The sequence below is a fragment of the Contarinia nasturtii genome, unplaced genomic scaffold, assembly GCF_009176525.2.
Source record: "Contarinia nasturtii isolate CC-2019 unplaced genomic scaffold, AAFC_CNas_1.1 Cnas_scaffold_129, whole genome shotgun sequence".
NCBI classification, from domain to species: domain Eukaryota; kingdom Metazoa; phylum Arthropoda; class Insecta; order Diptera; family Cecidomyiidae; genus Contarinia; species Contarinia nasturtii.
The window spans coordinates 6,420,920-6,441,024 of NW_022197486.1; the positions used below are offsets into that span (position 1 = coordinate 6,420,920).

The window sequence follows — 20,105 nt, forward strand, 5'->3', positions numbered from 1 at the left end:
TGCAGTGAAAAGTTTCACAAGCAAAATATATGGCATTTTTTGGTGTTTTCTCTCTCTCTCCCAAATTGAGAGAAAGTAAATATATGTCCAGTTAACTTCATTATAATGAATGACACTTCAGAGTGACTAACCATATATTTTGCCACTTAAGTGGTATCATAATTTATGGTTGCATCCACTGTATGTGTGAATTTTTAATTTGATTACATTGTCAATTGTGTGAAGAGCAACATTAATGCAGTAAATGAATTGAAAATGTGATAAATCGTAAATGTCACTTTGATGCAACATCATTTCTGTTGGTCCGGTGTAACCTTTGTAAATAAATATAATATAATATAAAAGCTATTCTAAAGCTGCAGTCATTTTTTGTGTGTTCGAAAAAGAGATTTTATGGCTTTATACAACCTAGACACAAAATTTCAAAAGCGCCCGTATTGTGTTGGAGTTTTTTTTTCTACCCGTTCTCTCTATATATCTCTCGAGCTCTGTCTTGAATTTAAAATCGCATTTATTTCGGGTTATGAGAGAGTTATGCTTTATGTTGGTGTCATGGTTGTTCGGGTGAAAAATAGATTTTCTCTTTCTATAAATATCACTCTGATTTCATATACATATCGCGTGTACCTGGTATCTGGTTATAGTTTTTGTTGCTTAAATAATTTCGATTTTATTCACTAGTTTCGATTTAAAGTGTAGATGCGTGTAATCGAAGCGCACGCGACATGTGTAGAAATTGGAGTCAGTATAAATAATATCGGTTGAATATGCATACCGATTTTTGTCTATATTTTATCGTTAAGTGGCTTCAATGGTTCTCATCGTATTTTTTTTTGTTCGCTCTCGATGCAACCAGCCACTTTTCTGTCTTGAAGATTTAAACACACGTATGTGTTATTCCGGGGCTAAGAACATTCCCAATAGACACACGTACGATATACGTAACATAACGTACGTATTTACTAACAACACACTACTGAATAACCTTTCTCGCCATTCTAATTATTTATTCTAAGCTCGTTTCGTCGAGCATAAAAAAAAAAACGAAGCTTGAACCGCACCAAGCTCTCGTCGCTTGTAAGAGCGTTAGCATCAGTTTATACGCTGAAAAACAGAAGCGACCGACAACACAGGCGGACGTCGACAACGACAAAAACAACAGCAGCAACAGAGCAAACGAAAAAACGGCACCTATTCGCTCGCTCTCTCGATCTGCAAAATTGAAGCAGTGGAAAACCCCACCTTTTGAATGTGTTATAATCTTTCGGGAGTTTTGGAGTGAGCGTAACTCTCTTTGCCCTGATCCTATGTGTTGGATGGTCCACATTCCATGAGCGGATAGATGCCCGTCTAATTCGAATGCTTTTTGTGCATTTGATTCAGTTAAAAAAGAATAAATTGACACAAATTGAATGAGATCTCGGTAAAATGACCTTTGAAAAAGTTGCCCTACCAGACAAAGAGAATTTTCAGCAATATTTCTTTTTGCCTTTTCGTTTCAAAAAAAAAAAAAATCTTGTGTGTATGTGATGGCCTTTCTCGGTCTTTTCGTCCGTGTGTATGGATGTCCGCAAAAAAACCAACTTCGCACATTAATGTTTTCATTGATATGTCGAATGGCAGAAGTCATAAACTCTGTAACTGAAAACATGAATGACACACATACCGAAATGGCAAACATATTCGCATTTGTACACACTACGTGTATTGCTATGCATGTCATCGTTTTTCACTCAATTGAAATAGAGGGCGAGACAGAGAAAAAGAGCACATTTTCTCGCACACATTCATCTAATATTCAAATATTTTAACTAAATAAAGTCATAACAAGATTTTCATGGATCTGCATATTTTGCATATGCACGTTCGTTATATATTTCTCAAAATGTCGGAGTTTTTGTTTAAAGCTTATTTTCCTGGCATTTGCTTATTATCTTCATCGGAGTTTTTTTCTTCTTCTTCTTCATTTTTTTGTGTATGTACGACGGATAGAATGGCATACATTTCTATAGTTTGGAACGATCCACTGCCAATATTGGCATTAAATAAAACTACAATAAAACGAAACAGATCTAGTGTGGAACAAACTATATTGAAGATGGAAGACAAAACTGAACTTGGAACAAAATCAAAAATCCCAAAAGCAACAAGCACATTAACACACACTCAATCCCTCGCAAAAGTAATGCATTTCGATGTTCAACGAAATATCGATTCACATAGATTTGATTGATACAAATAAGATCATGCTGCTTTATGTATGCTTTAAAAAGTGGTATCGATTTCGCGTATGCACGAACCAATCCGTAGAAAACGGCGAGCTTTTCGATACGTTTCGATTTAGTCGGATATATACCATTTCATGTTCAAAGCCAAATGGCAATTGTGAATTTGTCGAAAATGAATGGAAATGGAGTGTTCTGTGTGACTTCAAAGAAGATCATTGCGCGATTACTGTGAACAATTGCATTAAGCTTTTGCAACGAAAATAAAAAAAGAATAAAACCAACAGCAAAGTTCAAATCTGATTTCAATTGCTAATTTGGAGTTATGCTTTACTTGCGTTTCCTTTAAACGAAACAAAATGGAAAGGGGTGCGAGTAATCGAACCAATGGCAATGACTTTTTACCAAACAGAAATGGGTTTTACTCCGCATTTGTGTGTGTGTGTATATTTTTGTTCTCTGTTGCACATTTTCAAGCACAAATCGAATGTTTGAATCACACAAAGATGAATTGCTTCTGACATCGTTTTGAAAATGAATAAAAAAAGAGACACACATGCTTCCAAAGAACATTTCATTCGCCTCACCCTCTTTTTCATCATAAACATTTTTTTTTGTGCTGATTTCATTGATGCGCTTGTCATGTTCGCATGATGATGATTCAAAAATAAACTTCGAGAATGCAATCGACTATAAAAATGTTTCATCATCAAAGTCAACGCTTGCTTGTGTCGTTGTTGTTGTTATTGAGGTAACACTGCCATTGGGATAACTTATGACTAATCGAATACGTGATGCGTTCTATCAAATAGATTAAATTTCAATAGAAGTGATGTATATGTGTGTGTTCTCCTTTTTTTTTCAAATTCCAATGTATATACACAAACATTGAATGTAGTTCAACGTGGTAAAAACTAGTTAGTTCGCATAGTTGTTTTCGGTTGCATTTACTGTAGTTGTTCAATGAAATCAACTCGATAACGAAGTGATGGAAAACCATTTCGATTGAGCTAAAACACACAGAGACAGACAGAGAGAGAGCAAACGATTGAACTTTTAATAAACTTTGTCAGGAAACTGATGTTGTTGCATTCAGCATACTTGTTATTTCGTGTGTACTGATTTTGTATCTAAGTTTTTTTTTTATCTTCTCATTTCACTAACTTTTTCTCTACATTTTCAGGAATATCGAGCGAATTGGTGAATTTTACAAGTTACAGATTCGCGTTACCGACGGCAAATACACGAATACCGCACTTGTAAATGTTCACGTTGAAACATCGGAAAATTCTGGTTTAGTATTCCAAAAGCCCATCTATGACGGATCAATTTTGGAAAATTCAACAAAAATCACTACCGTTACGGTGGTAAATGTAATCGGTGCTGCACTAAATGAACACATTGAATTCCGTTTATTAAATCCAACCGAAATGTTTCGCATTGGTTTGACATCGGGTGCTGTTGTAACAACCGGCATCCGTTTTGATCGTGAACAACAGCAAAATCATGAGTTAATTGTTGAAGCACGTTCGTATGCGGCATATCGTGATAAACCCCGTGTTGCCCATGTCATTGTAAATGTAACCATTCTTGATATAAATGACAATTGCCCGATGTTTGTCAATTTACCATATTATGCAATTGTATCAGTGGATGCTGAACGCGGTTCGTTGATAACAAAAGTACATGCACTGGATGCGGATAGCTATGAAAATGGTGAAGTTCGCTATGAAATGAAACGTGGACATGGTGAACTATTCAAAGTTGATCGTAAAACGGGTGAAGTGACACTTAAGCAAACACTCGAAGGACATAACAGGGATTTTGAATTGTTAATTGCAGCTTATGATGGTGGCATTACACCATGCTCCACTGATGTTACCGTACATGTTAAGGTATGTTTTGAACACACATTTTTATTTTCGCTTTCTTTTTTTTATGCACTTTATTTTTCTTTCTATCTCTAAAGCCAATTAGAGAATTTATTCGACAAAATACCCACTTGAACTTGATAGAGAAAGAGAATGTTTGCAAGAGAAAAAAAACACAGACAAATTCCATTGAAAAAAAAAATCGTAAAATTCTTAATTTATCATCCACATAAAGATATTGAAATGTTTAAGTCAATAAAGTTTACTAAGTGCAACAGCGATCAACTAATGTAAAAAGCGAAAAAAACGCTTTTGAAACAACATAAACGAAGTCGAGCGAATAAATGTATAGAGAGAGAATAGTACAGTAAAATTGAGTGAAATTTATGAGACCATTGAATGAGGTTATGCTTTAACTAGTCACAGAAAATGTGATGTGAATATCGGCAACAAACATTTACACTAACCAACATTTGATGATGATGATGACGACGACGTCGATGTTGACTTCAACGATGATTTTTCAATTATTTAGAATTTTGTTTGAAAGTTTCATTTACAAACCATTCCAATTATTTGAATTTCGCATTAAAACATGTTTTGTGACTGAATGAGTCGGAAATAAAAAGCTCTCACCGGAGCGATGCCCTCCATTGAATTAAGCGAGTTGATTTTCATATTAGTATCTACTTTTGAAAAACTATTTATGCGGTGGCCAAAATTTATACACGCTATACGCACCCGAGCCCACAAATTCAATTTCCAAGAATCAAAAAAGCTTTTGTTTTCCACAACTGCAATTGAAATATTTATTTGTCGAATTGGATATTACATAAGGAGCGTGTTTGTGCCATTTCGGAGAGATAGAGAGCAAAAGTGAATGGGATGATGTTAGTAAAGTATTGTGTATCGATGTGTAACTTGGAGTCGGCGAATGTATGTTTGTAAAATTGCATTTGTTTCTGGTATGAGATTTTAAGGTTCGCTCACTACTCGGAAACAAGTTCAAGTATTTGAAAATGCTTGAAAAGAATACTTCAAAAGATACACGAAAGTGCTGTTTGAAAGGTCGAGAAAGCTTTTTCAATCTTGATATATACAAAAACTTTCAAACTGAATCGATCGAACTATATATATAATTTTTTTTTATTTTCGAATGGATATTCCAATGGGTATAATTAAACGAATGCATCAAAGTGACCATTACATTGGCTTTCGTTCATTTATTAAGCCACAATATAATCGAATACATTATGCGTATATATAATTTATATGGTGCAAAATGTAAATTTACCAACGATGATGATGAGCAAATGTGTATAATAAACCGCATGGATGAATGTTTTTTTTTTGTAAATATTATTTTCACTTTTTATATTTTTCATTTTTGTCGTCTTGTCTTGTATATATAAAATTGAAATTGTCGCCACTGTTGTGCCTTCATAAAATATTCAACGGTATCGCAGATAGTGTTGCACCACCAATCGACACATAGCCCGGCTAGCTATTACATGCGAATGTGTTTGCGGCTCGTTTACATGCGAAATAAATGTTCTAGCGAAATGTATGTAATTGATTTTATGCGTCACATTCATGATTACATTCAAACCAATTCGAACGATGCAATTCCACATCCATAAACCAATCAACGATCATATTAATTAAATTTTTTATGATGACCACATTAAAATATTCTATAAACGATTGACAACATCGCTTATTTTACAGTGAATGGAGTACAAAAATGTTAACAAACACTCTCTTTTGCCGCACATAAACCGAACGGTTAATGGAATGATTCGAATCATCATATAACTAATGGCTTATGTCAATTGTTTGTTTGGGAGGATATTATATCATTGAGATTTCCGATATTTGATAAGTACATAACAAATCGACAAATATATTACCTCTGCCACTCTCTCTCTCTCTCTCTGGCTCACATTTATTCGATTCAAATAATTTGTCGCGTTCATTTATTTGGTTGATTGAATTTGCCGTTACTTAGTACATGTTCCAATTTACTTGTAAAACTTTGAGCATTTCTAAGTTTTCCGATGTGATATGTTTCACTTTGATATGGAATTGAATGAACGAATACATAGCACGATGATATGTTCGTGTATTATATTCACGTATTATATTCAATAAGAAGCTTTATATATAGAGAGTGATGGTGCACTTTCTTCATAGCCAACAAAGTTCATATTACATTCAATGGAGTTTTGTCGTAGTACCGTTTTTGTATATTAATTTTTTATTTTCTTCTTTTTTTTACAAATCACTTGCTTATTGATTTTTTTCTTCTTTCTTTTGTTCTATTTTATATATACATATAAATCTATCAAACACTTGGGCCGATATCCATGTACGATGCAATTTTTCAACGTTGTGCCTCTATGTGCTGGCGACAAAAACAAAATGCAATTCGCTTGATAAATGTATGATCAACGCTTGTGCGCCGGTTGCCGATTCGATGTAAACCAATACAACGACAATGACACCCGACGATGTACTATACTTCGGATTAAAAAAAAAAACAACAAAAACTGGGCAAAAAACCGCAGGTAATCGATAAATCAATGCCAGTTTTCAGTAAACAATTTTACTCGGACATTGTACCGGAGAATATTGAATTACACACACCGTTGTCAGTTGCAATCCAAGCCGAAAGTCCCCTGGGCCGTAAATTAATTTATACGATCGTTAAAGGAAACGAACTTGAGGAGTTCAGCGTTGATTTTAACACAGGTATGACTTTGTGATCTCTTTTCTTCTTTCTATTTTATATTGTTTATTTTCACTGTATATTTAGCCCTGGTTATTTTGACACCAGTACTGCGATTCGATGATACAATAACCGAACAGAAGAAAAAAAAAAATCTTTGGAATATAGAACACTAGACCTATTGATTTAAGCATATTGTTAATATATAAATAAATCAATAGAGGTCTATTGTTCTACATTACATTTGGAATTGGTATTGTAGAATTGCGGCACAGTATTCGTTCCTTTGTCTTCTTTTCAATGGGATTTTTTTTTGTTCATTTTCATTTTATGTGTCTAGAAAACTGTCTTCATTTCATTTTGATTCTGTCGGTTGTGTGTTCATTGAATTTTCGAAAGCCATCCATTTTTGTCGTAAATTCTTATTTGGCTCACCTTTTCCACGTTGGTCGCTTCCTTTCTCTGAATTTGTTACCATTTTTTTTCTTCTTTAAGTCTTTAAATAAATGATGTTCGAGTAAGGTTCTTCTCCTTATGATAAATCGTACTGCAATCGCGTAAAAGTATTATTTTTTTTGTGTAGCGGGGGGTGGTAAAGAGAGATCGGAGCTCAAAGTCTTATGCATGTTAAAATGTTATATGGTAAAAATTGAACGTGTCGAATTAACCCAAAATGAATGAAAAAGCAAAAAGAAATCGCCACCACGTATTATTTACCAACCACGGAAATCGGAATGAAGTAGAAATTTTTATCCGCAAACAGATTGAAAATGTAAAACGCATAAAATATCGTGAACGCGCGCGAATCCAACTGCCCGAAATTCATGGGCCGCACTCACGCTCACCACCGACAGATATAACAATGCTAAAGCATTCGACAGAAATCGTTATCGACTGATTTATTGAGAGACTGTTTCTGTCGATATGTTTTCCGTCTTACATTGAAAATTCATTTCATGTCGTGAAATGGATTCTTTTTCATCGACGGAAATTTCATTTTTCACTTAACGCACGCCCGAATGAACGTGTCATTGTTTCCCTCACTTACATTTGGCCTAATTAAAAGAGCTTTTTGAATAGACCGGACTTATTATTTTTCTACTTTGTACAATTCCAAACCATCAGCACCACCGAATATGAAAAATGAGCGAAAAAACCATTTTCCATTTTTTTTTACAACAACAAAAAAAAATGTATGGAAAGAGCACTGACTATTATGCTATACAAATTTTTTTTTCTCGATATAATAAGTGAATTTTTAATGTCACCGATGTTGAAGTGTTTGCTAATCTTAAAAGGAGCACTGAAAAAGGTCACACACACAATTTTACCATTTCTTCGATTTATTTTCATTGAAGCGATGAATATCCTTCACAAATTGCATTCCTAACTCAACAAACTTTGGAATTGTGCGGCTGCTGCTTTTTTCTTCTTCTTCTTTGTGTATGTGTGTTTTTGGCAACAGTTCACGCGCCAAACGAGAAGCACTACATAAATATATCCTGGAGAGACAGGTTGCACGTGTGTATCGCACACACGAAGCCAGAGACGGCAGATGCCATCCCATTTTCAACTAGATAAAAAATAATTAAAATTACATCACCTGCGAAAGCACACACACACACCATCGGTCCAACGGACAATGACGAACACAATTTTCCATTTTGCAGATGACTTTGCGGTAAAGCACATATTTTCTGTTGAAAAACCAAAACGAAATTAATGTTTTGAGGAGACAATTCATGCTTTCTTCCTTGTTTCATGCGTCTTCATTTCAAAAGCGATATCATCTACTCTATCGGTCAAAAGTAACAATTTGTTTGGAAGCATTGTATTTCATGGTGTAGTGACTGTTCAATTTGGCATAAAAATCGCAGTTGAATCGACTCAAAAAAGATCGTATTGAATGTCAACCGTGTCTTCTTGTCGTTTAGCGGAGAAAAACAGTGATGAAACACATAAAACTTCTACACACTTTACTCGTTTTTCTTTAAAATGAGCTTATCACCTGAGATTCAAAATCGAATATGTGTTTAGTGTCGACATCCGTTTGTGTGTGTAGTTTAATGGGCTCTCTCGTTTTTTCGATACTGTTAAAATGTCTTTTAAATCATCCGCAGCCGTATTGTTATAACACATTTTGAAATAGGTGCATAGGTCATGCACGGCCGCCTTTTGGCATACTTTTCTTGTTGTTACTTTTTATCTTCTTGTTGCTCTTTGTTTTATCGTATTTCTGCTGTACTACTACTGCTCCAAGCGAAATTGGAGCCCTTAAATAAATACGAGTAAATTGTTTTCCGTCCGTTTTTCTTGCTTACCGACTTAAATCGTGAATGCTTCAATTCCAATCTCACTTATTTTTTCTCACTACGTGTGTGAGAAACGGTGTTGTACTCATGTAAAGCTTTTTTGCTCTTTTTTGCTGGTATTTCATCATTCGGCATGTCGACGACAGTGAATCACACTTCGCCGTTTCATAAGTTCTACTACATTCCACCAGAGTAGCGAATATAATGCTTTTTTTTTATAAAACCTAGCGCTAAATGTTTCAATGCGTATAATGTTATTGTTTTTGCTGAACGTGCCGGCTGATATAAATGTAATTTTTTCGCGTATTATTTTTTTTTGTTTCGTTTTCATTTTATTATTGCATCGTCCTTACCTTTTGCAATGTTCCGGCAAATCTTTGTGTGTGAATGATTCCAGGCGGTGAATCGTAATTTTAATCCATGTTTCTCTCTTTTTTTGTTTGAAAATTCTTGCTATTCCATCACTTGCTTAGCATTTGAGACGAAGAGAATAGCCGCTGAAATGTTATGAAACGATAAAAGGAAGCAACGAAGAAAAAGAAAAATCACAGGCGACCGAAGTAACAGGGTCCATTTGGCGAGACACACGTTTTGACCGGTTTCGTTGGAAAAATTCAATGATTTTCCACAAAATAAAGCAATTTACATATTTTTTCCATAATTTCATTCGCCGCTCTACCAACAAAAAGCATACACACACAAATACAAACACTTAACCGCGTACAGTACTATAAAAAGTCAGCATAGAATAAACAATGTGGCGTTGGAAAAATGATATTTCTTTTAGTTGGTAGAAAAAAAAACAGCCCATCCGTCGGATGCAATTCACAACGAGTAAAACAGAGAGAGAGAGAGAGAAACATGAAAAAAATTGTATCAATTTATTTTGGCTAAATTCAAAATGAAATTCTCTCGCGTATGTCACATAATTTGCGAAAGGCGGTTTTCAAAGAAATGAGTTCAAAGTAGAGACAAGTTACGGAGAGAGAAAAAATAAAGAGAAACAAAGAGAAATAAAAATGCGGCCCGGTGTAATTATAAAAATGTCCAAAGAGAAAACCAACAAGTAAGGCAACAGTAGCAAACATACGCAAAAGATGCGCGAATAAATCAAAGCAAATGGTCAATAAAATAATTTGAAAAGCTCATGTTCGCTTAGTGTGAGCCCGAAGCGTGAAACATTATTCAATTTAAAATGCATTTAGAAGCAATAAGGATATGTTCTACATGTAATTCATTCCGCATAAAAAATTTCGACTCCGTATCTGTCTGTAAATGACGTTTCGACGATGCACAAAATACAAACAATTTCGATGTATAGGAACGCGCGCGGTCTCGTGGGGGGTTAACATTTTCCATTAAAAATAGATCGGCGAGTCTAAACCACTACGCGAAATACGTAAAAAAAAAGAACCAATTAGTTTTTATTTCTGTGTGTTCAAAACTATTTATATTGAAAGTGGTGTGAATGTAAAATGAGACTAAAAACACAATATTATTTCCATTATTTTCTCGTTAAATACAGCGCCAGACAGTACAAATGGTCTTTGTGAGTATTTTTTTTCTTCATTTTTATTTTCGTGTGCGTTTTTTTTCATATTCTGCTACCCCCATTTTCATCTACCTTTCTGTTACATTTTATGTACATGTGCGTTTTTGTTTGTGAATGTTTATGTTTTTATATGTACATTTGCTTAACGTTGTTGTTGTTAATTTTAATTTATTTGTTTTTTTTTCTGCTTGATGTTTTGTTTTTTCATTGAAACTATGTTTGTGATTTTCATTCAATAATTTTCTATCTCTTTTAACGTCACGTTTATATATGTGTGTGTGTATTTTATTTACATAAATGCATTTTCTATTTGTAAAAACAAATACGACATAATGAAAATAAAACATTGGATATGCGTATTTTTATTCTTCCTTCATTTGATATTTATAAAGAGCATTAAGAAATTCGCTTTCAACACTTTTTGTGTCAATTTTTTTTCGAAAACCTTAAGTTAAAACATTCATTTGCATATGCAATGGTTTTTATGTCTGAGCATGTGTGTGTGCTTGTTTGTATCTCATATTGATATTGTATTCACTTGATTTCATTTTTGAGCTTTACTTCCATCATAACATTAATGCAATTACGTTAAATGGATTTTCATCATCATCATCATCATCATCAAACAGAAAAACACTATCAACAAATTAACACCGAACATGGAACCGTTCGTTTCGTGCATATTTACTGATCTGTTTTGTTCGGACACCATTAAATCGAAATGCATGAAAACCATCATCCTATTTCAAGCATGTCAATAGGTGTCATTCTAACCATTTTGTATTTGTTCACATTTTATTGTTCCATTGTCATTTTGTACACATCCACTGATTGACCATAATGCCTAAGTAACCAAACAGTAATTAAACTAATTGCTGAGGTGTGTATCTGTATATCCACTTAGTTTTATTGAAATAATTAGATTTGGATTTTCACATTTCTTACGGCAACAATACACAATTTGCCACACATGTGACGTTTGCATTTCGTTTGAGAAAGCGTGAAGCACATCATCATCATGGATCACAAAGTAATGCTGAAATTCCATTTCAATTAGTTAAAGGATTTGAAACAAAAATTTTTTTTACAGTTATCGAGAGTTGTAAAGTTCTGATTATTTCGACAAGAATCTCATTATATAATCCGCACATTTCCAGCAACGTATAGGACATTTGCAACGTATGCATGGGACATTTGCAACGTATGGATCGTTTTCTAGCGTCTAAATCCATGTAATAATTGAAAGAAAAAAGAATGAATTTTTCAACAATGCTACATGCAGTCATGCAATGTTATAACTATAGTCGATGAAAGTCGTTGATTTTATTCAAGAAAAACTTTATTCTTCGAGCGAAAAAGAGATAGAGAAAATGCAGCAAAAGAAGGAATAGTAGTGATTTGATGTCAATTTCTTTTTTCTCATTTTTTTGCTAGCTTCAATTCATTCAGGTAGGAAAATGCCATTTGCTGAGGATTCTTTTCATCAATTGCACTTTGTTGCGGAGTACGGAATTTCTCGAACTGATGACGTTTTGTCGGAATTTTTAATCTTTGTGAATGGACAGAAATTTCAACGTCCAAGTGGCGAATGGTGATGACGAGTCAAAATGAATCGCGCCATCTCTCATCCTTGAACATAATTTTGGTTTCATCGAAGAAGAGAGAAAACCATAATAATAATACGAGAAAACAACTATTCTAACCAGTGAGACCAGAGACTGTTTCTCAGACCAATAAATGTGAAAAGGAGCGCTCTGAGGGTCTTTTTAGATTCGATACGGCCGACTCATTTTGCCTCCTCACTGAGGAGCTGTACTCCTCATTGCTGTGCTCCCAAATTGAGTGCAGGTGTGGAATGAGAGATGGCGCGAATCAAGAATTTTCACATAAATAATAGTCTCCAAAGTCATATATGGCAAGCCAATAATAATCTCGTACAACAAAAGATTCGGCAAATTTTGAATTGAAACTGAATGCAAAAAGAAGACGAAAAATATCTATGTCTATTATAACCACTTTTACAAGTGAATTCTGACATTTCAAATGGTTCACGATAAACAATTTTACATTCTACTAGTTTGTGTTTTTTCTTCTCTACCAATTAAATTGAATTCAGTTTGCCAATTTTTATGCAATAAAATGGGACTGCTGTTTGGTGGAGTAACGTGTGTTTTTTTCTAATGTCAGTGATTTTCCAAGAGCACAGATGCGTCTATTCAATTTCAATGACAATCATATCGTATCTTCTTTTAAACGTCGTCAAACGTTCCATTCTACTCCGGCCGACGTATTTTCTTTTTTGGTTCCAAGTTTTCGCTTTCCGTCTTTTTCAATCTTTAACTTTTTATCTGATTTCACCAATCGAAAACGAAATACTTATGTGTATATTTTTATGGGCTGGTATTTTTCTGTGGGCGAATATGTTGTTCATGGAATTTATGGCCGAAAAGATGGAGATAAAAGCTCTGGAAAGTATCGTTCTCTCGTCGCGTTCATTCTGAGCCGGTTTGTGCTGCGCTGCATGCAACTAGGCCGCAATATGTACTTTCCTCTTATTTCTTTTTTCAAACTTTTTTTTTCTACTCGACAACAATGTGCAACAACTTGGCAGTGAATATGTTATTTATGTGGCTCTCTCTTTCTCTCATTATTATTTCCCTTTTTTTTGCAAAGGCATTTCAATGGCCGTGCAACATTTTTATTACACCGCACCGAACAAAATTGCTTGAATGCCTTACATGCCATGCCATTTCATTGTTTGAGGTACGAACGAAAAAGAGTGAACGATATAGAGAAAGAGGAGAAGGGGGAACGAGCAAAAACTAATGAAATTTGCAGGCAAATAGAATGCAGTAAATACACACACGAAAATACGAAAATGTGTAGAATAAAACTTGTAAATGTTCTATTGACGTCCGATTGTTGGCCGAAATTCATTAGTGTATTAGTGGATTTTCTGTTGTTTGTTGTGGTTATGAGCCTGTGTACAAATCAGGAAAAAAATGGGTCAAAAACAATGGGAATTAGAAATGAAATAACTTTTTGGCCGTAAAAAAAGTGACAAACAAACTAAATCGTCATTTTCGGAAAAATTCCCAGCCAAAGTGGAAAGTAAAAGTTTTATTAGTATTGCTAAAAGTATGGCATCTCTCGTTTCGTTTAACTGATATCTCACCGAATCACATTGAACGAAATGGAAGGAAACTCCAAAATATTCAAGCAACAGTATACCATTAATTTCATCAGATTAAACAATTCTTTTCGGTAAATTAGCAACGAAGAATATGTGTGCATCTATGTGATTTAATCGTTCTTTCGAAAATAAATGTCAATATATGTTTGCACATCGGATATTCTTTTATTATATTGAATATGCTCTCTGCGTTGTCTATTTTATTTGGTTTATACGGATTATGTGCACATCTATTAAGTCCAATTATGAATACACATTTTATCAATTTTCAAGCATCTCAAATTTTACTTTGATTCGACGTATGTTTAATGTTTCGCTTCAGCTAAACTGAATAATATCTTAAATTGATGCGATTTGTGCTGAAGCTATAATTTACACACACACTAGCTTATGCTTGAAAGTTTTTGCCTTTTTGCTTGAATTTTGAAAATGTGTTGCTAAATATAATGCATTGCATCACCAGCAAAAGAAGTCGACTATTTCGTCTGGAAAACGGCATGGATAGAAATCAGGTTCGGATATCTGTTTATGATGTTTATAGCAATGGCCTAAATTTGTATGCTCATCAACAGCCAACTACAACAATAAAGCTCTCATGCGAAAACTGTTTGAAAAGGCTCATTACAAAATTAGTCGTTTGGCACTTTTCACATTCAAACTACTTTATACTTAGTATTCTCATCCTCCGTATGCAGTGATTCAACGATCATTACGGACATTTGCGGTTCTTCTGGCCAAATAAAAAGAAACACACACATATATTCATTGACTAAAAAGCCAAAAACGGTAAGTGTCGAACCAAAATGTCGACTAAAGTTTGTACTAAAGAAAGTGTTGTGAATTTGAAAGGCACTTTTTGGCTTTCAACAAATGTTCCAAGTACACTTTTAATACTCTTAGTTATCATACACAGAAAATACGGACGGGTTTTTTTTTTTTTTTGTTAAAATACTGAAGTACATTAAACTTATATACACAAATTATGCTTTTCGAAAATTTCGTGGTAAAACTGACACTAAACAGTGTGACATTTTGGGCCAAACATCAGTGGTCTCGCATCTTGCATTAGAGGCAAATGAAATTTTCTACACCATGTTTTGGAATAAAATTATATGATTGTTCTCGGCTTAGTGAAAATTTTTGGCTACAAAATCGGCACGGAAATACCACACAATACAATAAAAAGTATTTAAAGAGACACACCAAACTTTGTACATTCATAATGAAATGATCTACGAATGGAAGCATTTTTGAGAAAAGGAGAAGAGAGAGAAAGAGAGAGAGAGAGTCAGAGAAATAACAAACAACTATTTTCGCTACTCTATTATGAGATTATTTACGAGAACTTTCCGTCGGATAGGAAACGATACGGCTAAGCTGAGTTGTTAGACTGAGAAATAGAAGGAAACAAGTATAGAGGCACATAGAAAGAGAGAGAGAGAGATTGAAGTGAGCGAAGAGATGTGAAGGAATTTAGTATTCGTCGCAACTGATTTCGAATTAACACTAAAAGTGTCGGCACTGCCGAATACCGCAGAATATCTGCTGCAATTAATTACAATAAGTAATTTTGGTGGCGCGCTTCATTTCAACTCGACAAAGTTTTAACTGGAAATTATAGATTTGATAGGAACAAGAATTACCAGTTATTTTCATTTTGGGGTACAAAAATATAACTCTTTCATTCTCTCTCTATCTCTCTCAGTTCATAGCATTGCACAGTACGACACAAAAAAGCGACTTCGCTTCCGGCTATGTTTCGGCATGCAAAGAGACTAATGAAAAGTGAATATAATAACACGAGAATAAGTGGTGAATATTCATTTTCAAGCGAAATGAATTGTACTACGATCAATTTCATTTTTCAGTGTCGTTGATAATACAAAATTTTTTTTCATTCGTACGCTTTCGCATGAAATACAACAACAAGAAAAAAAATGTATTTTTTTTTTGGAAAATTGCCATCCACTGATTATGACAACAATCTGTTATGTTACATTGTGGGCTTTATTACGCCGTCATGACGGCTCGTTTATTCAAATATTTAGACCCTCGGCTATTTAAATATTTAGAATCATTCGTCCAAATTTGATATCCACGACCCACATACATTCTATTTCATGTCCAATGGCATGATCCAGCTACTACCACTACAACTAGTGATATAACTATGATACACACACACACAAAATTATTCATACACTGTATTACATTTATAAAATAAATGTGGCAAAAGTTTGTGATTTCATTTTCTTGCCGCAATCTCAACCAATTTACAAATTGTGTGCATATTTCGACTGCATATACATTTTACCAATTGTACGTGTAGTACATAGAATATGCTATTGTAGACGTAGTCGGTAGTCGGTAGTCGGTATAATGCGTATGAATAGATAATATATGCATCACATTGAGCATATATGTGTGTGTGGTAACTGAAGCTTTTTGGTGGTGAAAGAGAAAACGCATTTTGATCCAAATGAATAATGTGCACTTTGTCAGATATCTGAAATACGTGAATGTGATAAGCACTTTTACATGCTGGAAAATTGGTTTAAGTGACTAAAAGGAGCTGCCCAAATTCACAGTTTAAACAGCATTATTTTAGAATAAAATTTGTTGTCAATAAATTTTACATGGATGGACAGCGCCTTCTGGTGGTTTAACCCATTGTTCCAGTACCAGTTCTAAGATAGTGCCGTCTCAGTGTTCGCGTCGAGAAAAAAAGTCGATTTTTCATTTTGTGAACGAAGCAATTTTGTTGCTTGTCAAAAAAACCATTCGTTTTGGATTACTCTTTTACACAATTTTTTTTTTTTTTTTTAAATTTAGTTTAACGTGATGGTGTACAAGAATAATTTACACAGTTTTGAAATCGCTAAGAGAAAGAGACAATCACAATCACACACACGTACAAATACAACATACACACGAACAGTTATCGGCCACTTGTTGCATATCTTATGCATCTCGCCCCATTGAATTCTGTAATAATATGCTGTTGGTGGTTTTGTTCGGTCGTTTGCTTGGCATTTACTCGATTTGCCTGCAATTTTAACTCCATTCAAAAAAAAAATTCCGCACACAATAACAAAATCGACCATAGCACCAGAATGGGAGACACACGAAAAAATGGCCGAAAAAACACACACTGCGAAAACAACAATGTCGAAACATATGTAGAATGGCAGTTAGAATGGTTTGCAATGGCAACAAAAATATACAAATGGATTGAAAGTAGCACCCTGACTCGTGTATATAACTGTACGGTGAGAGAAAGAGAAAGAGAAAGAGAGAAACACAACTAGCAATTGGATGTGTAACCCGAAAAGAGCGGGAGCGTGTCAAAAAATGCAAAGAAAAATGGAGCATATGGACTCGGAGATGGATTCGGTGCACTCGAATGAGCAAACACATTGAATGACAGTCAGGTCAATATTTTAACTTGCCAACATTTTAAATGTCAGTTGCATTACATCGAGCGCACCCAAATCCCTGAGTGATGCGCAACACAAAAAAACCTACTCAAAAGACGAACAATAACAACTTTGTTGGGTGTAAAAATGAAACGTGAAACCAGGCCAAATCTGCTTTTATTTTGTCCGAAATGTCAAGTGCTCTTGCGTGTGAACGAGAGAGAGAAAGAGTGAAATGTTACGTACATGTTATTCATTTTATTGAAGCAAAAGTGTTCAATTTTTAACTTAATCGCTTGCGGTAAACTAGTTGTTGAACAAAAGAGAGAGAGAGCAAAAGATAATGCCACATGCATATGATACACCCAAATATGATACCTGGCGGGCACAACTTAAATCCAACTAAATTTCAAAAGTATGCCTGATTAAAACTCACTTAATTGTCGCCCATTTTCAACATTACCAATTTTTGCATGGTTCACTCACTCTGCCATGCCGTCGATCTTTCAACTACACTAACTAGCGGTTTTGCAAACAGATTTCGACTGTTTTATGTACTGAAAAATTGATAATTAAAATGAATAAATTCATTTAGATAAACCTCGGCATGTACACAGAGAGAGAGAGATACACAAACGCATACACCCAATTTGCTGACATGAGTTGCTTTCTTCATTTAGCCACCCACAGTGGCTAAACTGAGCACTATAACATTGGTTTGCATCGACTTTGGCTGAACTTTAATTCATGAAACTATGAACACGCATATTCAGTTCAAAAGGAAGTTTTCGTTTGTTTCCAAGCAATAAATTTCCGGATAATTATAAAGTGTTGTAAATTAATGAAAATTTTACTGCAGCAATAATAAGTGGCACGTTCTTTGTTCATTCTCAGTCGTTAATGCTTCGTGTGTCGGTCGTTATAGTATTAGTTCCTTATTTATGAGATGAAAGTGCGTGTTTTTTCTTCTTTGTTATTGTTGACAATGTCGTCCTTATTCGCTGCTCGTTCAACATGCTTGAGCTTTTCGCATAGTTTCTCGCGTTATTCACGTGCAGATTAGATACGTGAAACATTTTTTCGTAACTGAAAGAATGTGTGTCATCCCGAATGAAATTGCAAAAACTAAAACGATTTGTAAAATATCACGAAATGCTAAAGTTAATTTCTTTAAACTAGAATTATGCACGCTGAAAAATACTCAAAAATATGCTTTGGAAATCGTGCATTGAAAAATTCATTTGCTACAGATTCTTTATGTAAATAAAAAAGTGAATTTGAAATAAATGTGCACACGTATAATGCACATTTATTTATACTCGCGGAAAACAAAAAAGAAAAAACTTTCGGCATACACACTTTTATATGCTCATATATTCACTAAACTATCGGATGATTCGAAATTGTTACGAACAAACAAAATCATGTGCACAAGGCAAATGTAGCTATTACATAACACTGTCAACATTATGGGGTGTCTGCGTGTTGTATTATTACACAAAATATTTCTTCAATTGCATTATTCCATGTTTGTATTTCATCGATCGCATCGAGAGCTTCAGCAATTTAGTACTTAATATTATGTACAATCAAAACAGACACACGAACCATTTTGTGTCGGGAGTCTGATGTGCGACGGAGGAAGAGTGCCGATGAAATATGAGCCAAGCAAAAACATTTCATATTGACGAGTGTGCGACGAAAATGCGAAATATAGCTGTTTATTGAGTATTTACATCCTGACAAAACATCTAAAACGATCGATCGACACATGTGAAACAAGGTACGAGGGCTGTGCGACAAACAATTTTCTATTTTTTCCTTTCTTTTCGTATTATTTTATGGCAAATAGTAAAAAAAAAGTATCAATCTGTCGAATTACAATTTCCATCTCGATACTTACGCTACGAATGCCCATAGTTAGTGGGAATGCGCTGGGTTCGATGTCGAATTCTCTTTTATTTTTGCTTGAAAAATATTCCATAAATTTTAAACGTCAAATTCAAAGACTACATTTGAAACGAAACATTTCACTTTCTTAAATTCAATTGGATTCAATGGAATTTTTGATATGCTGATATAGCCAACGAAGAAAAATGATGAACTATTCGTTGGAATTTTATATGCAAATTGATAAAGAATAGAAATTCAGAATTGAGAAATAGATTTTTTTTCTTCTACATTCCGTTCTTAAGGTATTGTAAAAAAAACGATTTCCATGTAGACAGGCCTTTACTTGCACACGAAAAGTCAATCCCATCACCAGAAATGCCTTTAAATATTCAAATGTACAATCTACATATATTATGCATTTCGTTTCATTTCTTCATTCAATTAGACAACTGAAACGTCTATCTTTGTCGTCTTTCGAACATACTTACATACGTACAAAAACATTCAATTGATTTCATTTTTAGCGTGAGCTTATTTGAATTTATGATTAATTTTCTTCTTCAAAAGTTGTTTCCATTGGATCTTGAAGCTTGCGTTTTTTTTTGAAGTCACCTGAACAAAAGCCGATTATAGTTGTCATTTAAAGATTTAAGCGTTCCAACTAATTTCTTCATCAAATTAGGCATATTCTGACACTGGAAAATGTGGTGATGTCAAATGTTCAGTGTTCGCGCGCACCGAACAAAATCGGATTTCATTTGGTCATATCTTTGTGTGTTTGCTGGCAATTTTTGATCCAATTGAAATGTCATTGTTTTCATTTGAAACTGTCTGTGATTTTGTTGGTTATTTCATTGCAATTGGCGACACACTCAATATTCGTAGCCATCGCATATTGAATCCAATTTGCCAATT

General features: G+C 34.3%; 1 protein-coding gene across 2 annotated transcripts in view; it reads left to right on the plus strand.

Moving 5' to 3' along the window:
* The window catches only part of LOC116350002 (fat-like cadherin-related tumor suppressor homolog), a 142,321-nt gene that overhangs the window by 92,362 nt on the left and 29,854 nt on the right, over positions 1-20,105 (plus strand). Inside the window, exons 18-20 of one of the 2 annotated variants that reach the window (XM_031781713.1) lie at positions 3,409-4,120; positions 6,664-6,847; positions 10,662-10,685. In XM_031781713.1, the coding sequence (XP_031637573.1) occupies positions 3,409-4,120; positions 6,664-6,847; positions 10,662-10,685 (920 nt within the window). The remainder of the gene's footprint in view (positions 1-3,408; positions 4,121-6,663; positions 6,848-10,661; positions 10,686-20,105) is intronic. The other variant, XM_031781720.1, reaches the window with a different exon arrangement.